Raw genomic sequence first — 19,480 nt, 5'->3', positions numbered from 1 at the left:
AGCCCACGACTTTCTGCAAATGAAACTCAAAAACTTCAGTTTTTTAAGAGTACACGTTTCACTAAGATATGTATTTACGCTCATTAAATAAAACAATGAAATAAACGGAATTAGTGTTTTAAATACATAGTCGCCTACATAGTATATGCACAGACGTGGCAGCGTCACCCCAGAACACAGGTTGGGAACTGGAAGGATGACACCTTGTGAAACCACTCATTTGAAAAGAAAAATGAAATGTAATAAATGGTACACCCTAGACATTGCTGTCATAGGAAGTGCCATCAAAAGTTTGTGGCACAGATATTCTGTAAAAATCACGAAATGGCTGGGGACGGGGATTACAATCCCATTCCCTGGATTGATATTGCAAAAACCCGAAAAAGGATAAAACACATACAGGACTATCATCTTTCTTCCATACAGGATGAAACTGCTACCCTCATGCCCCTCTCTGGCCTTGCTGCAACCCACAACAATCAGCTAGCCATCACGTACTAAATCACAGCTTTGGTCAATTGAGGCATAATGGATATTTTGGGAAACAGGACATATGACGTATGCCTTAGCCACCTGCCCACCAATAGGATTGAACTCAGGCCTTGGAAACTTAAAACATGTTATCTGGAAGTAATAATGGTAAAAATGTTGTAACGAATCGACTAAATTAAAACCTACACAAATATAATTTGTAAAATACATGTCTTTGAACATTGCAGAACACCCCAGCACTCACAAGAGTAAATGATGCCTCTATCTCTCTCTCTCTCTCTCTCTCTCTCTTTCTTCGTATAAGACACAGTTACACACAGCAGCCAAAAGAAAAGATTTATTTTCATGACTCCATATGGCTTGGGAGAATGACTTCAAAAAGTGACACCACCGAGAGAGAGAGAGAGAGAGAGAGAGAGAGAGAGAGAGAGAGAGAGAGAGAGAGAGAGAGAGAGAAACGTTACTACCACACTCAGTCACATTTAATGTCAGTCGAATAAAAAAATATTATTTTGATTATTATTAACAGGCATTTCTCTTTGTTACCAAGATCGTCCTTTATAATCATTTGAGATAATTATACATCATAATAATGATTTAAGTGTTGGTGTTCATGATCGTCTGATTATTATAAAGTAAAATAAAAACTTAAGAAAATAGTTTGTCTCACCACTCAATTTCACCACTCAATACATGCTTTTCTAGAAATGGTAAAATCATCCTCAAATAATCAACCTTGGACTATTTATGCTCACTCAGCATGCACGCACATGCACATACATATATAAATACACACACACATACACACATATTATATATATATATATATATATATATATATATATATATATATATATGTATATATATATATATAACTGATGTCTGGTATCACAGTTTTGCATCTTTCCTGCCTACATCTCTGAATATGTTTATCTATTTCAATTTCGTTTCCTGTCTTCAGAACTAGAAGCAAATAACGAATTACAATTAAGTGACGCTAGCGTTAAATAAAAACACCCGTTTTTCGCAATGTTCATTAGTGTTATTTGCATACTGGCAATAGTAAGTGCTTTTATGATGTTGGAGTCGAGGTCGAAAGTCTCCTTTAATTGATACCAAGGGAATTCCGTCTTTATTCCCTAAGGCCAGATGGTCAAGAATGTCGTGCACAGTGATGACAAGCACCAGAAACGTTCACCTCTTCAGCTAATCCTATTTCAATTACGAAATTAAAAATCACAGTAATTATGCTATTTATAAAAATACGTCATCCATTTTTTATAGCAATGATAATTTAACAGATTAGGACTGCTAATTTAACCTACACAACAGTAATATAGAAGGTATATGAAAAAAATCGTCAAGAATATATTACTTAAAGTTTGGTGGTTACTATTAATAGTAATAATAAAAATATCTTATGGCTATAAGCTTTGTGACTTTTTTTTTATTGGTTTAAAAAACTGGAAACGAGTAGGATACGTTCAACCACATGGTGAGTATGTTTGTGCGTGTGTTTGTAGATCTGGACATTCCTAAAATAGGATGTGTTTTTATCTCCTGTAAAATGTAAAAAAAAACAAAAAAAACAGGAATTTTTAAAATTTAAATGAAGGAAATAAACGTATTAGTTTCTTTTCATGAAAATAATCTGACACAATGAGAATAATTCATTTTTATGATTATGTTTTGCTTCAGATGATAATTCATGATGGAAATCTATCAATCATCTTTTTAAGACATCTCGTATACAGACGAGAGAGAGAGAGAGAGAGAGAGAGAGAGAGAGAGAGAGAGAGAGAGAGAGAGAGAGAGAGAGAGAGAAGGGGGTCCAATCCACTGGGGATGTGCCGAGAAATAGCTGCACACAAGCCTGTTTATGTATATTTTCATAAGTTTGGTCTAAAATCTCAAAGAAATTTACTTCCGGAATGGTCATATTATTGTGGTATGCTCGGAATGATTTACAACGCCCGCTGAGTATTCTATGGATTAATGGAACCTCATAATAATAATAATAATAATAATAATAATAATAGTAATAATAATAATAATAATAATAATAATAATAATAATAATAATAATAATAATAATAATAACACAGTAAATATACGAATGTAAACACGAAAAACACAACGTTTGAGGGACTGAAGGGCTTTATCTGAGAAATGGACCACCCCTCCTTCCCAGCAAACATCTTACTATTTACAGATCTGTCTAAAAGGAAATTGAAAACAGGAAAGACTTTATCGAAAACATATCTTACCACAGAGAAAATGTTAAGTAAACAAGAACAATCACAGGCAAAAATTACAAGGAGCAAGGGAGCAGTTTCAGAGGTACGGCCATGCTATTACTACTACTATCACTACTCCTGCAGTTCTGCTGCTATTGTACTTGTACTCTACAGGATTTGCAAACCTGCAAAGTAAATTTCCCAACCTGGAACCTAAATTGTGACTTAGCTTAATATGTTTTTCTTAACGTGAAGCTGCACTCAGGTAACTAACTATCCCTTGACTTTTATGGTAAAAAGTGCAGAAGATCCTAAACTAATTTTCCTCGTAACCTAATCTTTTCCAAGGGGGCTGTGCACTGACCTGAACGAGGGTGCACTGGTCCTCCCCAAACTTCATCTCATGCAAAGGGTACCACTTCTAGTTCAGCATTTGGCAATTTAACAGAATAGCTTAATATGCATGAAGTGTTATAATTCAAGAGTAAAAGACACTAAACTATTGATTTATTTAGTAGCCTTGTGTGTTTAAAAATACGAAGAAACCCATGAAAACCTACACATCCTCTACGAAGTCAACATTAATAGGAGAACCACTGTGGGAAAATGTTTATGGGGTGGGGAATGTGAAAACTAATAATAAAATACAGGGATGCATCCTTACCTAACCTAGTGACTTAGTTACTGAGTCCTACTTGACCAGGGGCCAAAGTCTCTGCCTAACCTACTCTGGGGCTCTGTGATTCATAGTGTGATTAAAATGGACGCAACCTAACGTAAGCCAACCTACTGGTTGGTGTTATGAATCCCCGACCCTGCCTCAAATGATCTAGGGCCTTTGAATTACAAACATGGGCTTGGCCAACATACCTTGGTTACATGTTTTCTCTTTGTTGCTTCCTTCCCTTCTCTCCTCTCTTTAACCTACCCTTACCCTAAGTTTAATCTACAGTTTGTCACTGTTGTTCTAATTTATTGTTAGAATTAAGTCCTTTCAAACCACAAATTATGTTCTGCTGCTTTTCACTAAGGTTTTATTATAACCTGGTGGTAGGTTTTGATTCTTCATCTTCATTTGTAAACTGTTGGGAGCCAAGACTACAAAAGACATAGTATCTTATATATTCCCATATTTTTTTGTGAAATGAATATATTTCATGGTACTATACATCATTATTTATCCTCTTGTAATTTTCAGTTCTGTTAATGTTACTGCATGATTAAGTTAGTAGTCCTGAGGTCTGTTTGATTTTGAATGTGATAGCCTTTTTTTTTTTTAATAAGTACAGCTTTCATGAAATTTTTTTTCAGGAGCTCACATGATTTCTGTTAAGAAGATGGTGTGACATCTGAATGTGTATAATTATTTTGGGCTTAACAAAACAAACAAGATGTCTTCTGGTAGTGGGCCTGAGGCTGCAGCCATTCAGGTCCTTACGCGAGCCGTTCAGCTCGACACAGAAAAGAAGTTTGCTGAAGCTCTAGCGTGTTATGAACAAGGCATCAGATTGTTACTCCAAGCAGCTAAAGGTATTGTTCAAGTTTTATACAGTTGAAAAGAAAAAAATGAAAATTGTGTCTTCATGTGTCCATTATTTGCATCTAAAATAAACTAAGTCATGATGACATTTGATGTCAAAAACCCTTTTGCTTTACCACAATACTATGCTGTATATTACAAAATCTGTTACCAGGGTATTAATGTAATAACCTAATAATAGCACTGAAAAATGAGAGTGAAAAATTTCTCATAACTGATGCTTAAATAGTTTTGTTTTTCTTAATACTGTCCTATTAACTGCTGTATATTAATCATTTTGTGTAGAGGTGAAAGATGAAACCAAACGTAACCATTTCCGAAAGAAAACTGAAGAATATTTAGCACGCGCTGAAGCTATGAAAGAAGCTGTGAACAAGATACGTACGCTTGGACGCACTCACAAACAGGTGTCTTATTCATCTCTTTGCTTGTCTAACAAATGCTTTGTCCTTTTAAGTAATTTAAAGTTTATTATTATAATTATATAATGTCATAAGTCTCTCTTGAATTATATTGTGATGAATATGTTTTAAATGTTCTAGTATTTTGCAACCTGTAGTAGTATTAAAATGTTTAGATATTTTATTTAAACTTTAATTAGATATTTTATTTAAACTTTATACCATAAACTAATATTAGAGTATATTGTTTTTTATGTCTGTTATATCAAAGATTGTGATGATATTTCTATTTGACAGATCCAGATAGAAGATAATTCAACTGGCCACAGTTATGAAAGTATATTTGGCCCTCTAATTGACAAAACTCTCTCCTCTGTTGTGGTTGAAGATGCCTACATACGTTACACCCACCAGGCAAGGACTCTTTATGTTTTAGCAGACATTAGTAAATATAATACTTTGTGTTTAAGTTAGGAATCTGTTTCACTTTCTAAGATTATGGAACTTTTAATAATTTTTGTTGGGTAATTTCTTTGGGATAATCTCTTGACCCCAAATGTGTAATTTTTGCCTCTGTGAAATGTATAGTTATGACTGAAATATATAGTTATGACTTGTGGCCCTTTGCAATAGCAGCTAATAGCTGAATTAGGTTGATAGGCAATGGCTGTTCCTAAAAGACTGAATTAGAAATTAAAGGATTCACTGAATGTGATCATGAACAATTGGCAGTACCTACATTACTACATTACTGGTAATCCAGTTTTCTGATACTATAATTATTAGGGAATTTAACTAGAACACTGATTCAAATCACTTGAGTCTCATTGAGGTGGCCTAAAGGGTTTGACTTTAATAGTAAAAAAAATTTTAAATTGTAATTCTTTGAAAATTTGATAACCACAAAGTAAAAAAATTGATAGAGGGTAGCAAAATTTCCTAAACTTACTTGTTTACAAAGCATATGTTGGTTTATATATAGGCACACATAAAATGCATTTTTAACAGTAAGTGTTGACTTGCTTACAAGATTGGGTCATATGGGTTAATTATTAAATATTAATGGGTCAAACAGGTGTCATAAGTTTGAAGATTAGACAGAATTGCTTCTGTAGTACTTCTAGTCACAGATTATTATTAGTGTTTGTTGTGATATATTATTTAATAATCTTTTGTGCTGAATTTATTGTACACAGTTCTGCTGTGAAGACAGAAGCATGGTTTGGTAAAGTGGTAAAGATAATTGGTTTGGTCATTGGGTGATGTGGCTGCAAATCATATACCTTATGAAGATTTGGAACAAAGAGTTGGCCTTAATATCTTATATGTTCAATTAATATCTTATATGTTCAAATGTTTGTTGTTTATGATCTTCAGGAATATATGCATGCATTAAGGTGTAGTGTAAGTTTGTGCATACCTTTTTTCTTCATCATCTATGGAGGGAGTACTCCCTACAGTGGATGGAAAATTAGGGATCACTCCCTGAATTGGTTGGAAAATCAACTTTAAATGAGAAAACTCACTGAGCTTGCTAGCTCTGATTGGAAACCCATTAGGGGCTACTGCTGTCAGTGCACCTCACATGGCGTGCACTTAGGCATCACTTAAGGTTCTTTGCAGTTTCACTCTGGCTCCTAGCTGCAACCTCTTTCATTCCTTTAACTGTACCTCTGTTCATATTCTCTTTCTTCCATCTGACTTTCCACCCTCTCTAATAATTGTTTCAAACTGCAACTGTGAGGTTTTCCTCTTGTTACACCTTTCAAACCTTCTTACTGTCAATTTCTCTTTCAGAGCTGAATGACCTCATAGATCCATAGATCTCAGCGCTTTTTGGCCTAATTTCTATATTCCTTTCTCTGATCAGAAAAGAGGAGAGTGATTGTTGAAGAAAATGTTTCCCTTATCAAATGGTCTTTTGGTTTGAGAGTATGCCACAGTATATTTACCAAAGTATGATTATTCATGAGCAGATCTGGTCAAGGTGCTCTTGCCTGCTTTCTTGCTGTAATCACAAGACCAGTTTAAAGCTTGATAAATTATCCAGATTTTTGCATGTTTGATGATGTATGATGATATGAGTTCTTATGGTTCTTTGCAGAAATGTACTGCTGAAAGAGTTGTGGATTTCTGTCTTGTGTATGGCATGCTAATGTATCTGACTTCAAGGGTCATAGGCTGGAATTTTATTTTAGACTGGCTCTTAGGAAAACCCATTTGTTGCTGTTTTGGGTTTTTGTGGTCCTTCTGTTTATCAATGAGTCAGCAGTGGAGAAAGATGGATCACAGCCTATTTTGCCATTTTCTTCAGCTTCCTTACAACCAGACAGGAAGTAGTCTATAACCTTTAGGTAGAATTTAGTGTATCCCACTCAGACCCAAAATTAACAGTTCATGTGGTGTCAGGATATTACTCTCTTTGGAGGTCAGCTCAGTACTGAGTCATAGTTATTTGCTTTGGTCTTTCCAAACCAATAAGGCCCTTATCAAGGAAAGGATGTTTAAAGATATACCCAAGTAATGTATTAAGTGTTATGTTTGGTCAGTATCCCTCTTATTTTGGTGTAGATCTGGTACCTGTACTGAAAAAGAATGGTTTATTCTTATCTACAGAGCCTGTGATTTATTATCCCAAGTGCGTAACTGAATTAAAAAAACTCATGGTTCATACACCCCAGAAACTACTCTGTCAATTGACCTTTGTATTATGCTATGTTGATTTACTGAAATTGACGTACCTAGTTTTGATAACTTTGCTGACGTAATTATTTACTTACAGATTTATAACTTTCTTCAGTTCTGTGAGCTCTTGGTGCATAAAGCCGAGTGCTTGCGATCTATTTGTCTCCAGACCACGCGTGATCCTAACCCTGCGGAACATAAGTAAGCAGAATTTGTACTTGTGGCTTTCTTGGAACATCATCTGTTAGAATTGGAAACAAATCACAAGAGAAATAGTTAATACAATGTATATATGTTTGTATGTTAGGTAATAATAGCCTTAATGAGTAAATGTATAAAGAGTGTCATTCAGGTGCAGTATGCATTTAGAACATTTTGCTGAATGGATGCTGAATTTATTAAGCCTTACAAGACAAGATTAACTCTCCTAGTGCTTTTAATTTACTTAGTTCTTATGATGAAATTATAGAAACACAAAGTTAATTTACTATTGTGCTATTAGACAAAACCAATAAAAATTATAGTTTATAAAAGAGACTGTGCTATGCTTGGATTTCAGCTTCATAAAACCAATGAAATCAGTAATGATAATCATACGTATAGGTATTAGAAAATATTTTTATTCATATGAAATTAGGCTGTTTAAACTTATGCCCCCATAATATATATTTTTATATATACCTTCCTCAAAATTTCATACAAATCCAGTTAGTGTTAGACTACAAGTAGTTTTTATTTGATTCCTAAATTGATTTAAAATAAATAACAAAACAGATAGTGATGATGATAACCAGATCAAGAAAAATATAAAAAAACATGTAAATTACAACCCTATGTGTCCTGGCGTGTAATTTCACATTTGGAGCATTTGCTGTCACACACACACACACACACACACACACACAGCTCTCATCAGATGCATTGTGGTATTGTATAATGATTGTTGCCAATCAGACATAGAAATGTACTACAACCATAAGATTAAAATTACCTGGAATAAGATAAACTGCTGATATGTTAAAATTTTGTATGAGAAACAACTTTGTTAATTTTAAGAATTTTTCCAGAACTCAGCATCAGAGATTGGAAGAGATTGGAGCATCTCTGGCAAAGCACAATGTAAAGTTATCCATTGAATATTCAGACTCTATTCATGATCGAGAAATCAGGTAAGCATCGGTTTCTTTTATCCATGGTTTTAATAATAGCATTTATAAAGCAAAGTTTTATAAATGCCAATTACCATTTCATGTTAGACCAAAAGTGTTTACTCTAGAATTGACATTGTACTGTTTACACTCCTTTAAGTGACAGCATTTGTTAGGCCCTGTCATCTGTGCAGGGACTACTGTTCTTTGGTAACCATGTGACTACAGGAGGAATTTATCTTGCATAAATATTACTCCAGATCACTGAATAAAATGTCTGGATTCTCATTGGGCTGGCCCAAAAGATGTATTGAATAACAATCAAAACATTGAGTTTTAGAAAGTTAAAGCTGAACAGATGTGGGAGACAGTAAAGGATAAAAAAATTGAAAACAAAAGGTAAAGAACCTACATTAATGCTTAAAGTTCTCTGTGCAAGACACTGTAAGTAGTCCTGTAGCCTCATTTGAGTTGATTGTGTACAGTTTTACCTTCAGGTACTTTTTCCCAGGTTAATTCTTTGTAGGTCCAAACCTCACCCACAGTTTTGGTACAGTTAATTTCATGAGATGCAAGATGCTACTGCTAGACAATTGGTAATTATCCAGTGTAGCTTTGTAAAGCTCTGATGGTTTACCCTGTCATCAGACTCTGTCTTAGAAACTACAGTAAGGTACTTTTAATTTGCAGACAAATGGAGGATGTCTTTACTCAGTACTACCATGCTAAAACAGTAATTTTTTCCTTATAATTTCATAAGATGAATTGATTTTGATTTGATTATCATGTTAAAGAAGAATACAATATAAAAGAAAATAACTGTAGTGCATGTGATTGAGAAACTGAAGGTTTAAATCTTATGTACAGTAATTCCTAATTTTTTTTCAGATTTGACAATGGGTGGATTATCAAGATTGGACGAGGACTTGATTATTTTAAAAGGCCCGAGTCCAAGTTTTCAATAGGCTGGTCAAATCACCACTTTCGAAAGTGTCACCAGACAACTGTAGACATATTTCATCAACAGACTGTGAGATAAGAATTCCCCAGTTAATCTGCTTTTGATTCTGCAGATTAGAGAGTGCCTTGTATTTTTATGTCAGTGATTACAAGAATGCATTTTATTACCACTCTGTAGAACAGTCTCAAATCTCATGTTCAATTTCACAAATTTTATTTATACAATGAGATTCACATAACATAGTGTAGGGAAAGAAATGGACTGTGATAAGAATAGGCTTCAGGACTTAGTATTATCCATGATATGTATTATTATCCTTGTTTCATCCAGGATGAACATTTTTCCTTTTAATAATTGTAGATTAGCTCATACTGACGGTATCACAAAACTTGATCTCATAGTATAGTGCTGGCACAGGTGTCAAAAAACTTTGGTTTTTTAAAAGGGCTTCAACTGTAGATATATTTTAAAGAAATCTATACTGGAACATAATAAGATGGTGATTTTCTTGCCACAGTACAAATACAGTAACTGCATTCATATGTTGCAGTGAATGCATGAACATGTGTATGATGAAAATGTTGAATTGTTATCAAAGGTTTTTCTGAGGATTATTAGGGCACTTTTAAACGTGATGTCAAGAGTTGTGATGATGAAGAGATCAAATTCTTACCCTACAAGATTTTTTCTGTATGAAAATGAATTGTATTCACGTCAAACTTTCAAGTATTTTGATACATGCTCAACCTGACTGATAAAGTTCCATTAATGCTGCATTAAACACAGGTTTAACATAATATATTCACTCTCACATTTATCCCACAGTAAATGAAGGTTTACTCAATTAAAAGGTGAAATATAGTGTTAAGCTCCAGTATTATTAAAGTACAATAGTGATTAACTCTGATGATTAATTCTGATTATAAATAGGTTATGTTTTTATAAAATTTAAAACTCAAATTCAAGCAGGGTTTTATATTTGGTTCTTTAAGACCATCCCAGTACCTACTGTATTTGCAGGCGTATAACATTTACTTTTACCCTTGCAATAAAAAGGGCAAGGAAATTCATGGTGTGCATTACAGCGTGATTGTCAAGTGTACAAATTTAGCCTGTTGGCAGTGTACATGTGTTTTTTTTTATGCCTAGCAGATCCCACAGTCAGACATTAACTCAAAATACTGTGGTTTTGTAACTATATTAGACTACTGTATGGGTCAGTGTAACAAAATGTATATCTATGTATTTTGAAATTTCTATTTCCTATTGCAAAGATAATATAAGGCAATTTAAAACTGAATACAATCAGTTAAAATGTAAATTCAAATTGTCATTTGTTATAGTAACTGATGCACTTTAAAGCTGTCTAGAAAATGCATCAGAAGTGATAATACAGTACCATACCAGGCTCCTTTCCTACTTGTAACTGGCTATATTATCCATGTAAGGTAGTTTGAGAAATTCATACGATTGCTCAAGTTCATTTGTAAGATTACTCTATTTCAAGGAACTACAATGTGTTTTGATGATGTAATGATAAATCTTTCATGCACAATGCCATACAAATAACAATAATAATGATGTAATTTATCTTTAGTAGACGTAAAATTACATATAAGAAATAAATGCTAACACAGAGATAAAGGCAAGAAATGGTACACTAAGCTTACACTTATTGCTGAAGTAGGCAAAGGTCATTATTATTATATTCAGAAAACGAAATACTTTTTGAGTGCAGACCAATGGCATAGTTAAAAATGCAAGTTTCACTGTTTGTTTTCCTTTACCATTTAAATACCAACAGATATGAAACTTCTTAATAACTATAGTTTGGAGACAGTGAAGATCAAGGAAAAGAAGGGTATTTTTAATTTTTCAAGAATAGGGATGCATCTTATATGATGGCAAATGTGGTATTTATCTTACCTGAGACCTAAGGATTACAAAGTCTCGTGGGTTTCTGCGTTCTTTTATTATAGTTGAAGTACAGTATATGTTATCGTAGGACTTTACAGGGGCCTGTAATGGTGTTCTGTTTTTATAATTTTTTAATAAAATATGGGAAGGGTCTGTCTGTCTTTAATGTCATGAGAATTATTAATAATAAACTTTGTGAACAGCATGTTCTATTTTCATTATGGATCCTTATTAGGTATGTGGCTGAAAGCGCACACTGTTGCTTTTAGGATATGTTATAGTACTGTCTTCTCCAAAGGGGTTATTGTGTGTCCTCATACATTTTAAGTCAAGAATATTCTCTATAAATTGCTACACATATCACATATTTGCTGAATATATTTTATATGATGATCTTGCAAGTCTTAAATTCGTTTCCTTTATGTTGCCTGATGACTTTTCCAGGTTATCAGGGGAAACAAACTTATAAATTGCTGTTTTTCATGGCTTCTTGCAGTACCATGGTGTTGGTTGAGGCAGATTTGCTTCCTCTTGCCCTACTTATAGGGGCAATGTTGGTTATGGAGAAACATTAATTTGTTTTGGTACTACAACTACCTTTAGGTGTCTCAGCTCCTTCTCCAGATATGTCCAAAAAAAGAATAATCCAGCTCACCATCTGCATACCCAGGCTCCAAATTCCCTCCACTGGCAGAAAACAGTCATATTGAGTGTGTCTGCAGGTCTGAACAGGCCTGTTAAATTAGCTCCCAGAGATGACCAGCTCTTGCTTTTCCTTAATTGATTATTGCTCTTTCTTTTGTGTGTCAGCCTTTATTATCCCTTGTTTCCTTATCTTGGTGATGGTTTTGCCTAAAACATTATACTGTAATCTGGACCTCTTAAGCTTTAAAGATAAGTCTACTGTATTGTCAATTTTGAATCTTTGGATTATTGTCTTTCTATTTCTACTGCTGATACTCCCTGTAAGTGTTCATTTTATTTCAAACAGCTGCTCTGTTCGCCTGTTATTCATTTGTTAGGAATGAACCCTTTTTATACTAATTTTGCCTTGGTATTTTAAATAATAATGATCATGGATAGCTTGACAGCTAATTAATGAATTGCTTAAAGAAGTTCACTGGTCTCGGCAAAACTCAGCACTTCTTTTGCTCCCTGTTTTGCTTGTAGTAGTTAATCACAAACTATTAAGTTCGTTTTGCATAATCACGTAATACTTGTGATTTTCCTTGTTTAGAGTAATTCATTATCAGTCCAATCCATGTTCTCAAAATTTTCCTCATGTTGCAGCAGTTGCTGAATGCAACACTCACTGTCCTTGGGATTTTAATTTCCTACAACTGCTATGATGGATGCTATCCTCCTGTAGGACAGCATCCATTTTAGGAGAGATGTGGCTTTCCTTTTTTGCCAGATGCCAGGTCTAAAAGGTATCATAAATGGCAGGCTGCTCCATGCTTGGCAGATAGATCCCCTAGCTATGGAAGCCGTAGGTGGGGATATCTTAGCTATCCCTTGACTTAAAGTGGTTTTGATTCTAGCAAAGGTAGACTCTTAAGAGTAGATTTCTTGATGTTGCAGATAACTTAGAAAATTCAGAAAAGGCTAGGAGGCTGGTGGCATCTTTGGAATGAGTGTTTATCCTCATTATCCAGGATAAACACTCATTCCAAAGATGCCAGGTAGTCACCAATCCATTGTTTCCTTCAAAAGAGCAATACTATATAGCATCCAATGTGTGATTCAGACCTTGAAACCAGGTTTGGCTGCCTTTTCTGTAGACAAGTCCTCCAATGATGAAAGGGCCTACCTACTCTGTGTCACATGGAAGAATTTCCGAGATGTTTCTTTCCCTCGACAGAGGGGTAAGAGTAATGATGAGACTAACTACAGAGGATGTATCTGGCAACTACAGGGACTTTTACAGTTTGCTGTTGTTTATCCCCAGTGTCTCGGAAGGATGGAAGCCCATTACTAACACTGCTGCAGTGCTGTTTGCAGGTGATTCTTTTCTGGATGAAGAAACAGCACTGGTTCATTGCTCTGTAGAGGACAGCACTTTTTCGACTTCCCTGATCTTGAAAGATGCTTACTCTCAGGTCCCAATTGCTTAGTCTTTAAAGATATTATTCTGGTATGTTTGGCAGGGAAGGGCTTTTCAGTTCAAGGCCCTTTAATCTGGTCTGCCTTCAGCCCCAAGTGTCTTCACTTGTGTTCAGGTCTGGGTCATACAAGAGGCCTCGAGCAGTTCAGGTACCTCTGTAGAACTTTGGAGACACCGCAGTTAACTCACTGATGGGTAGCCAACACTTTTGGCTATCCATCACCTGTGACAAGTAAGATCTGACTAAAGCGAGAGACAATTTATCTGTGAATGGTGTTGTGGCACATTGACATTTCTGGTGAAGGCCATGATCAAAGTGGATATGCAGTGTCTATGGTTTCTTAAAGGAGTTCTTAAAAACATCATCCCTGCTACTATAAAGGAGAAAGGCTTAGCTCAGGGTTAATACCTTAGCTTATAAAAATATCAGCCATGTGCCAAAATAAGGCTGGAGAGTTACTGGAATGAATGAAAACTGATCATGCAAACAATTGGAGGGAATGATGACTAAAAATGATTGAATGACTATCATGATTGCTTATGGAAATCAATGAAATTGACAAAGACGCCAACTGCTGGAAATTAAGTGAATATTATTTCCACATTATTCTAAAGAACATTGGAGAAATGTTTAGGCTAGCAATCCTTCACATTTCTCCAATGCAGAGATCAATGGAAGTGGTAAATAAATTCCCCAATTGATTCAAGGTCTATAGATAATACAGAAAAATGTAGGTAGTAGGTAATGAATAACCCATGTGATGGGATAGTTCCACCACTTAAATCTGGGAACTAAAAGAAAACAGTTAAATCAGTTTGATTAACTGGCTTTGCTGGATTCAAACAACAACTTGGAAAGATGGTTTGCTGGGTATCACATCTCAACCCAAGAGTTGTGACAACCCCATGATTAGCAGTGCTTGCAATTACACTTTAGAAAGGTGAGTAATTTTTGCTTTTAAATGGTCTGTAAAAATTAATTACCATGATGAATTAAAACAATCAAAGGTTAATATCTACTAAGAAAACTAGTAGCCTTTGGCAAGGAATTCGTGTTCCATAAATAAGAAGAGGAAAAAAATCATGAATGAATATAAATGAGATTTTAAAATTGACCCAGAATGTAACCAACAAAAATACCGATCGAAAGATTCAGCAAACTGCTGAACGCCAGTTAAAGAGAGATGCTTCCAGTCATAAATTCTAAAGAAATGAACAGAAACCAGTCTTGCGCAACATTTAATCAAAGCTGAGGATGTCGGAATTCCTGCACCATGACAATAACATGCAAATGCAAAAGGATAACATCGAAATGTGTAACCCGCATCACTGCTTTTACACCAGATCAGCACAATTTTACATCAATGTATGATTATTGTAGCGCCGGCAAAAGTTAGTTACGAGAATTATGCCTGCATATGAAGTGCTTTTGTTTCAAATCAGGATGTAATGGACTCGCACGGCGCATTATGAGAGCTGTATCCGAACCATTATCGCTCAGCGCCAGGCATCGGCCAAAATTCTATAATGCATTCCATCCCAATGAAAGCTGATTATGCGGAAAAGCTTTCAGCTGTCCTCGCAACAGGCAGAGCGCGAGAGCATTCTTTCCTCCATCTTTGTTCTCGCTGGCACCCACGCAACCGTGCTGTTGTTGTAGATTAAGCTGGTCTTATGCCAGCGCGGACTCTTGCCCCTTTGAGCACTTTATTATGATAGACTTCAGAGCAAGGATATAAAGCCAGGGCAAAAAGTAAAAAAAAGGTCAGTAGACATCGTCCTTGGAAACTAGGAGGAACCTTTCAAGATACGAACATCATCGACACCTAATAAACTTGGATAAACCACCAAACACTTCAAACACTTCAATAAACCTCTAACATACCTGGATATACCTTTAGCTTGAAGGGCTATACCCTCAAAACTCTTTGATACACTTCATACACAACTGGATGTACCTCCAACCGAATAAGACATTGATATTATAATATATATAAAACAATATATGGAAGGCAGCTTTGTAAGCGTGTAGGCCACATCAGATAAGTCAGTCCCAACCACGGTCTAGACCAAGAGAGAGAGAGAGAGAGAGAGAGAGAGAGAGAGAGAGAGAGAGAGAGAGAGAGAGAGAGAGAGCAGAAATAACAGCACCTGAGAATGTTACCCTAATCCATTTCCTGAAACCCCTTCATTTTCATAGTCAGGAGAATCGAAGTGTGCGTGAAGGTACGAGTCGATGGAAATCTGTAAACAAAACATATCAGATTAATCACAAAGCACGGAGGGAGCGAGAGAGAAAGCGAACGAGTTCGTGCTCGTAATTATGTCTTTAGTTTCATTAGCGTTTCGTTGTCTGCTACATTTAATTAAAAACGGTTTGGTGTTCGTAACTTCAATAACATCCCAATCAAACTATCTCTTGGTCTAGTTGTGCTTAGAAGGAAATTAATCGTCGGATTTTTTTACGTTCGAAATGATCAGGAAAGTAGTTGGGAGAATTCTGAGCACTTTAATTGAGCAGAGAGATTAATTATTTTACTAGGTCTGTGCATCCCAGCAGCCGTCAATTTCATCATTTGATTTTTTCTTTGGCGGAGGAATTGATTTTAATCTCTGAAATGTAGATTGAAAGAACTTCGAGGGCTAAACAGATTTTCATTTATGAATATCAGATACACTACTTGGTGGGGACATCTTTGTTTTAGGTTTTATCAACAACTGGTATCTTATGTCTCATACATTTTCAACACGCTCCCCACTGCCGCTCTTAAAATTAAAATTATATCACGAGGTTTCAGTTTGTCATTGTATGTCATATATACAGTTTTAGCCTTTTACTTTAAAAATTCTTGTAACTGTTCCATATCGAAAATTGATCCACACTCCATCTCCCTTGTCTAAACCCAAGCTGTTCTTTCCCTGTTAGTCCTTCTGTCATCTCTCTTTCTCTCTCTCTCATTTTATATATGTATATATATACAGGGATACACACAAACACACACACACACACACACACACACACACACACACACACACACATATATATATATATATATATATATATATATATATATATATATATATCTCGTATATATATATTGCTCGATTCTAAAGACTTATCCCTCCGAAAATATCGGTAATTAATCTAGTTCTTCTTATTTTCTAGAGTCCCTGGAGCTGCTGAGCTCCGAAACAAAGTAATTAGAACGCCTTTTGCAAGATAAAAGACCCATCACTCATCAGAGAGAGAGAGAGAGAGAGAGAGAGAGAGAGATTTGCGGTACAATCACACGTATTTTTTTTTCTGATTTCAACTGAAATACAAATACCTGGCCATTCAGATAAAATTGGCAGCATAACCTGCATGTCGCTCCAATTCTAACTGGCCTTCAATTGCATCGTCCCAGCAAATCCAGGAGAGGGTCTTGTTGCTCGATTGCATTTAGATTTATCGGCCAGAAATGAACCGCTTCGAATTTCTGGTGTAATCAAGAAACCGGATCTGCGAAGCCTCGGTGACATTTCGGAGGAAGGAGTTGTTTGTTGCCTTCTCTAATCTCGGTGAAATTGCAGCGCTGTTGTTGCAATTCGGAGAAATACACCTTTTGATACGTATACGGCTTTCCGAGTGGAATCTTCATTTGTCAGATGTTGCATTACTGGATTATTTTCCTTGGTCTGCCTTATTAGTTTTTTTTTTTAATTCGTTTTCTTAGTATTCCCGTTTTCCCTTTTATGAATGGGTTTCCTATTCTGTGGGCGACAGGGGCGTCATTTCAGATTTTTGTTGTTGGCAGGGGGGGGGGGGGGCAAAGAAGATTTGGCGAACCTAATCAGCTGGTTTTTTTTTTATTTTGAGCTGTTTCATGTGCTTTTTGAAGCACATAAAATAGATAGATAGATATAACTTAATGTGATGGCACATTTGAATTTCGTGGGAATAATGGAAAACCAGCTGCTGTTACTTCATGGGCTGGGGGCGGGGGTGAGGGGGGCAAGTTGAGGCTGGGGGGGGGAAACTTGAGTCTGGGGGGGCAGTTGCCCCTCCCAGCCCCCCCTAAATGACGCCCCTGGTGAGCGATTGCTTCGCAAATAAATGGTCTTGAAGCTTTATGAGAAATGAATCTTTCCTCATTTCGAAATAACAATGGTAATCAGCATTATCTGTTCAATTACCAATAGAACATTTGCTTCTCCTTGTCTTCCTCAACAATAGACCTGATTATCCATTCGTTAGTAATCAGGCCCTTTAGTCGTAGAGAACTTGCTGTTTTATTGACGGCATGAAATGCATACTTAGTAAACTATTGAACACACGCGTAGGGTGGGTTGTAATCTGTGAGAAGAATTCATTTAAAGGTGATGGCGTGATATTTTCACCTCGCTATCTATTTCGGATTGCTATTTTCGCTATTATATATAATTGCTATTTTATATATATATATATATATATATATATATATATATATATATATATATATATATACTGTATATATATATTATATATATATATATATATATATTAGTATATATACAAATACTGTATCTATATTTTATATATTATATAAAATATATAATAAATCGATATATATATATATATATATATATCATGAAAATAGCAGCTAATTTGAAAACGAATAAATCGATATGTGACGGTCACGCCCAAAAATCTTATAGAGCTTCATACGAAAGATGAACCTCGATAAAGAACACTATACCGAAACAAGAAAAAGATCTCCATAACAAGTATACCACCAAATAACATTTCCATACGTAGGAGCAATTAGACAGAACATTGATTAATGCGAGGGACAAATTAAAAGCACAGACATTCTACAGGATACGAAAAAAAACGAAAATCGCACTGAATACTGCAAGGAAGTCATCACCATGAAAATGGCGTCGTGGAAAGGTAGAACTTCCTCTGGGAATACAGAGGATCCACGCACGATTTTAACTGGAATGAAATGGCGATTGGCATATTGGCAAGGAATGAACCGGTATTGGCGGTGATGGGTCGCTATAAGGCCCGAGGGCCAATAGAGCGAGTTGCTGGTCACACTTTGCCGAATTATAGTAGCGCGGTTTGAAATTTAACTACGAGCGTAATATTTATCGGGTTACGGGAATTGATGTCAAGCGCTTGCTTCTGTAACCCTACAATCGGGATGCATGACTAAGAGAAGTGAGTCATAATTATAAACAATGAGAGTCAGGTAATCAAATAAAACCAGATGGCTGGTTAAACTACCGAATAATTAGGAAATAAAGAAAATACAATGATTCACTGGTGAAAAATAAATGAAAATACGGAAAACATCATTTTCCACGTACGAGTCCCTACTTTTAAATGCATGCTGGAACTATGCCTGAATGAAAGCGAAGATGTGATGAGGGTAAGGTTAAGGTCCCTTTCAAGTAGAAAACAAGTAACAAGTAAAAAAATACGCCGAAGTTTCTCCTGCGCAATCGAGTTTCACGTACCGCGTATAATGCTGTATGAAACTCTCAGCCACGACCCATGAAACTCTCAGCCGGCTGTGATGGCCTGTGTTGTTGCGGTGCCAGATACACGATAATTGCTAATTTAACCTTAAATAAAATAAAAACTGCTGAGGCTTGAGGGCTGCAATTTGGTATGTTTGATGAGTGGAGGTAGGATGACCAACATACCAATTTGCAGCTCTCTAGCGCCCGTAGTTTTTAAGATCTAAGGGCGGACAGAAATAGTGCGGACGGACAATTAAAGCCATCTCAATAGTTTTCTTTTACAGAAAACTAAAATGGAAAATCGTTATTTAAACTTGGAACAGACCTTAGGCACCTGCTGCAAGTGGCAATGGATTAGAATGAAATCGAGAAACAACTGGAGTGAGGTGGTTAGCGAATATTTATTATTTAATATAGTACTTAATTCTCTGGCTTTCCAGTAATAATAATAATAATAATAATAATAATAATAATAATAATAATAATAATAATAATAATCCCTTCAC

The 19,480-nt window shown here is 35.6% G+C and overlaps 1 protein-coding gene across 1 annotated transcript; it reads left to right on the top strand.

Annotated features, from left to right (window-relative positions):
* The first annotated feature begins 2,827 nt into the window (after nucleotides 1-2,827).
* On the top strand, nucleotides 2,828-11,585 carry LOC136846121 (MIT domain-containing protein 1-like). The gene is made up of 7 exons (XM_067116865.1): nucleotides 2,828-2,993; nucleotides 4,040-4,258; nucleotides 4,554-4,675; nucleotides 4,967-5,083; nucleotides 7,452-7,555; nucleotides 8,422-8,523; nucleotides 9,391-11,585. Exons 2-7 carry the CDS (start codon nucleotides 4,120-4,122, stop codon nucleotides 9,539-9,541), a joined length of 735 nt encoding a protein of 244 aa, XP_066972966.1. The 5' UTR covers nucleotides 2,828-2,993; nucleotides 4,040-4,119; the 3' UTR covers nucleotides 9,542-11,585.
* The last annotated feature ends 7,895 nt before the right edge of the window (nucleotides 11,586-19,480 follow it).

The sequence above is a fragment of the Macrobrachium rosenbergii genome, chromosome 14, assembly GCF_040412425.1.
Source record: "Macrobrachium rosenbergii isolate ZJJX-2024 chromosome 14, ASM4041242v1, whole genome shotgun sequence".
Taxonomy (NCBI): domain Eukaryota; kingdom Metazoa; phylum Arthropoda; class Malacostraca; order Decapoda; family Palaemonidae; genus Macrobrachium; species Macrobrachium rosenbergii.
Note: the sequence above shows the minus strand (reverse complement) of the source record. Positions and strands in the feature narration are given on the sequence as shown.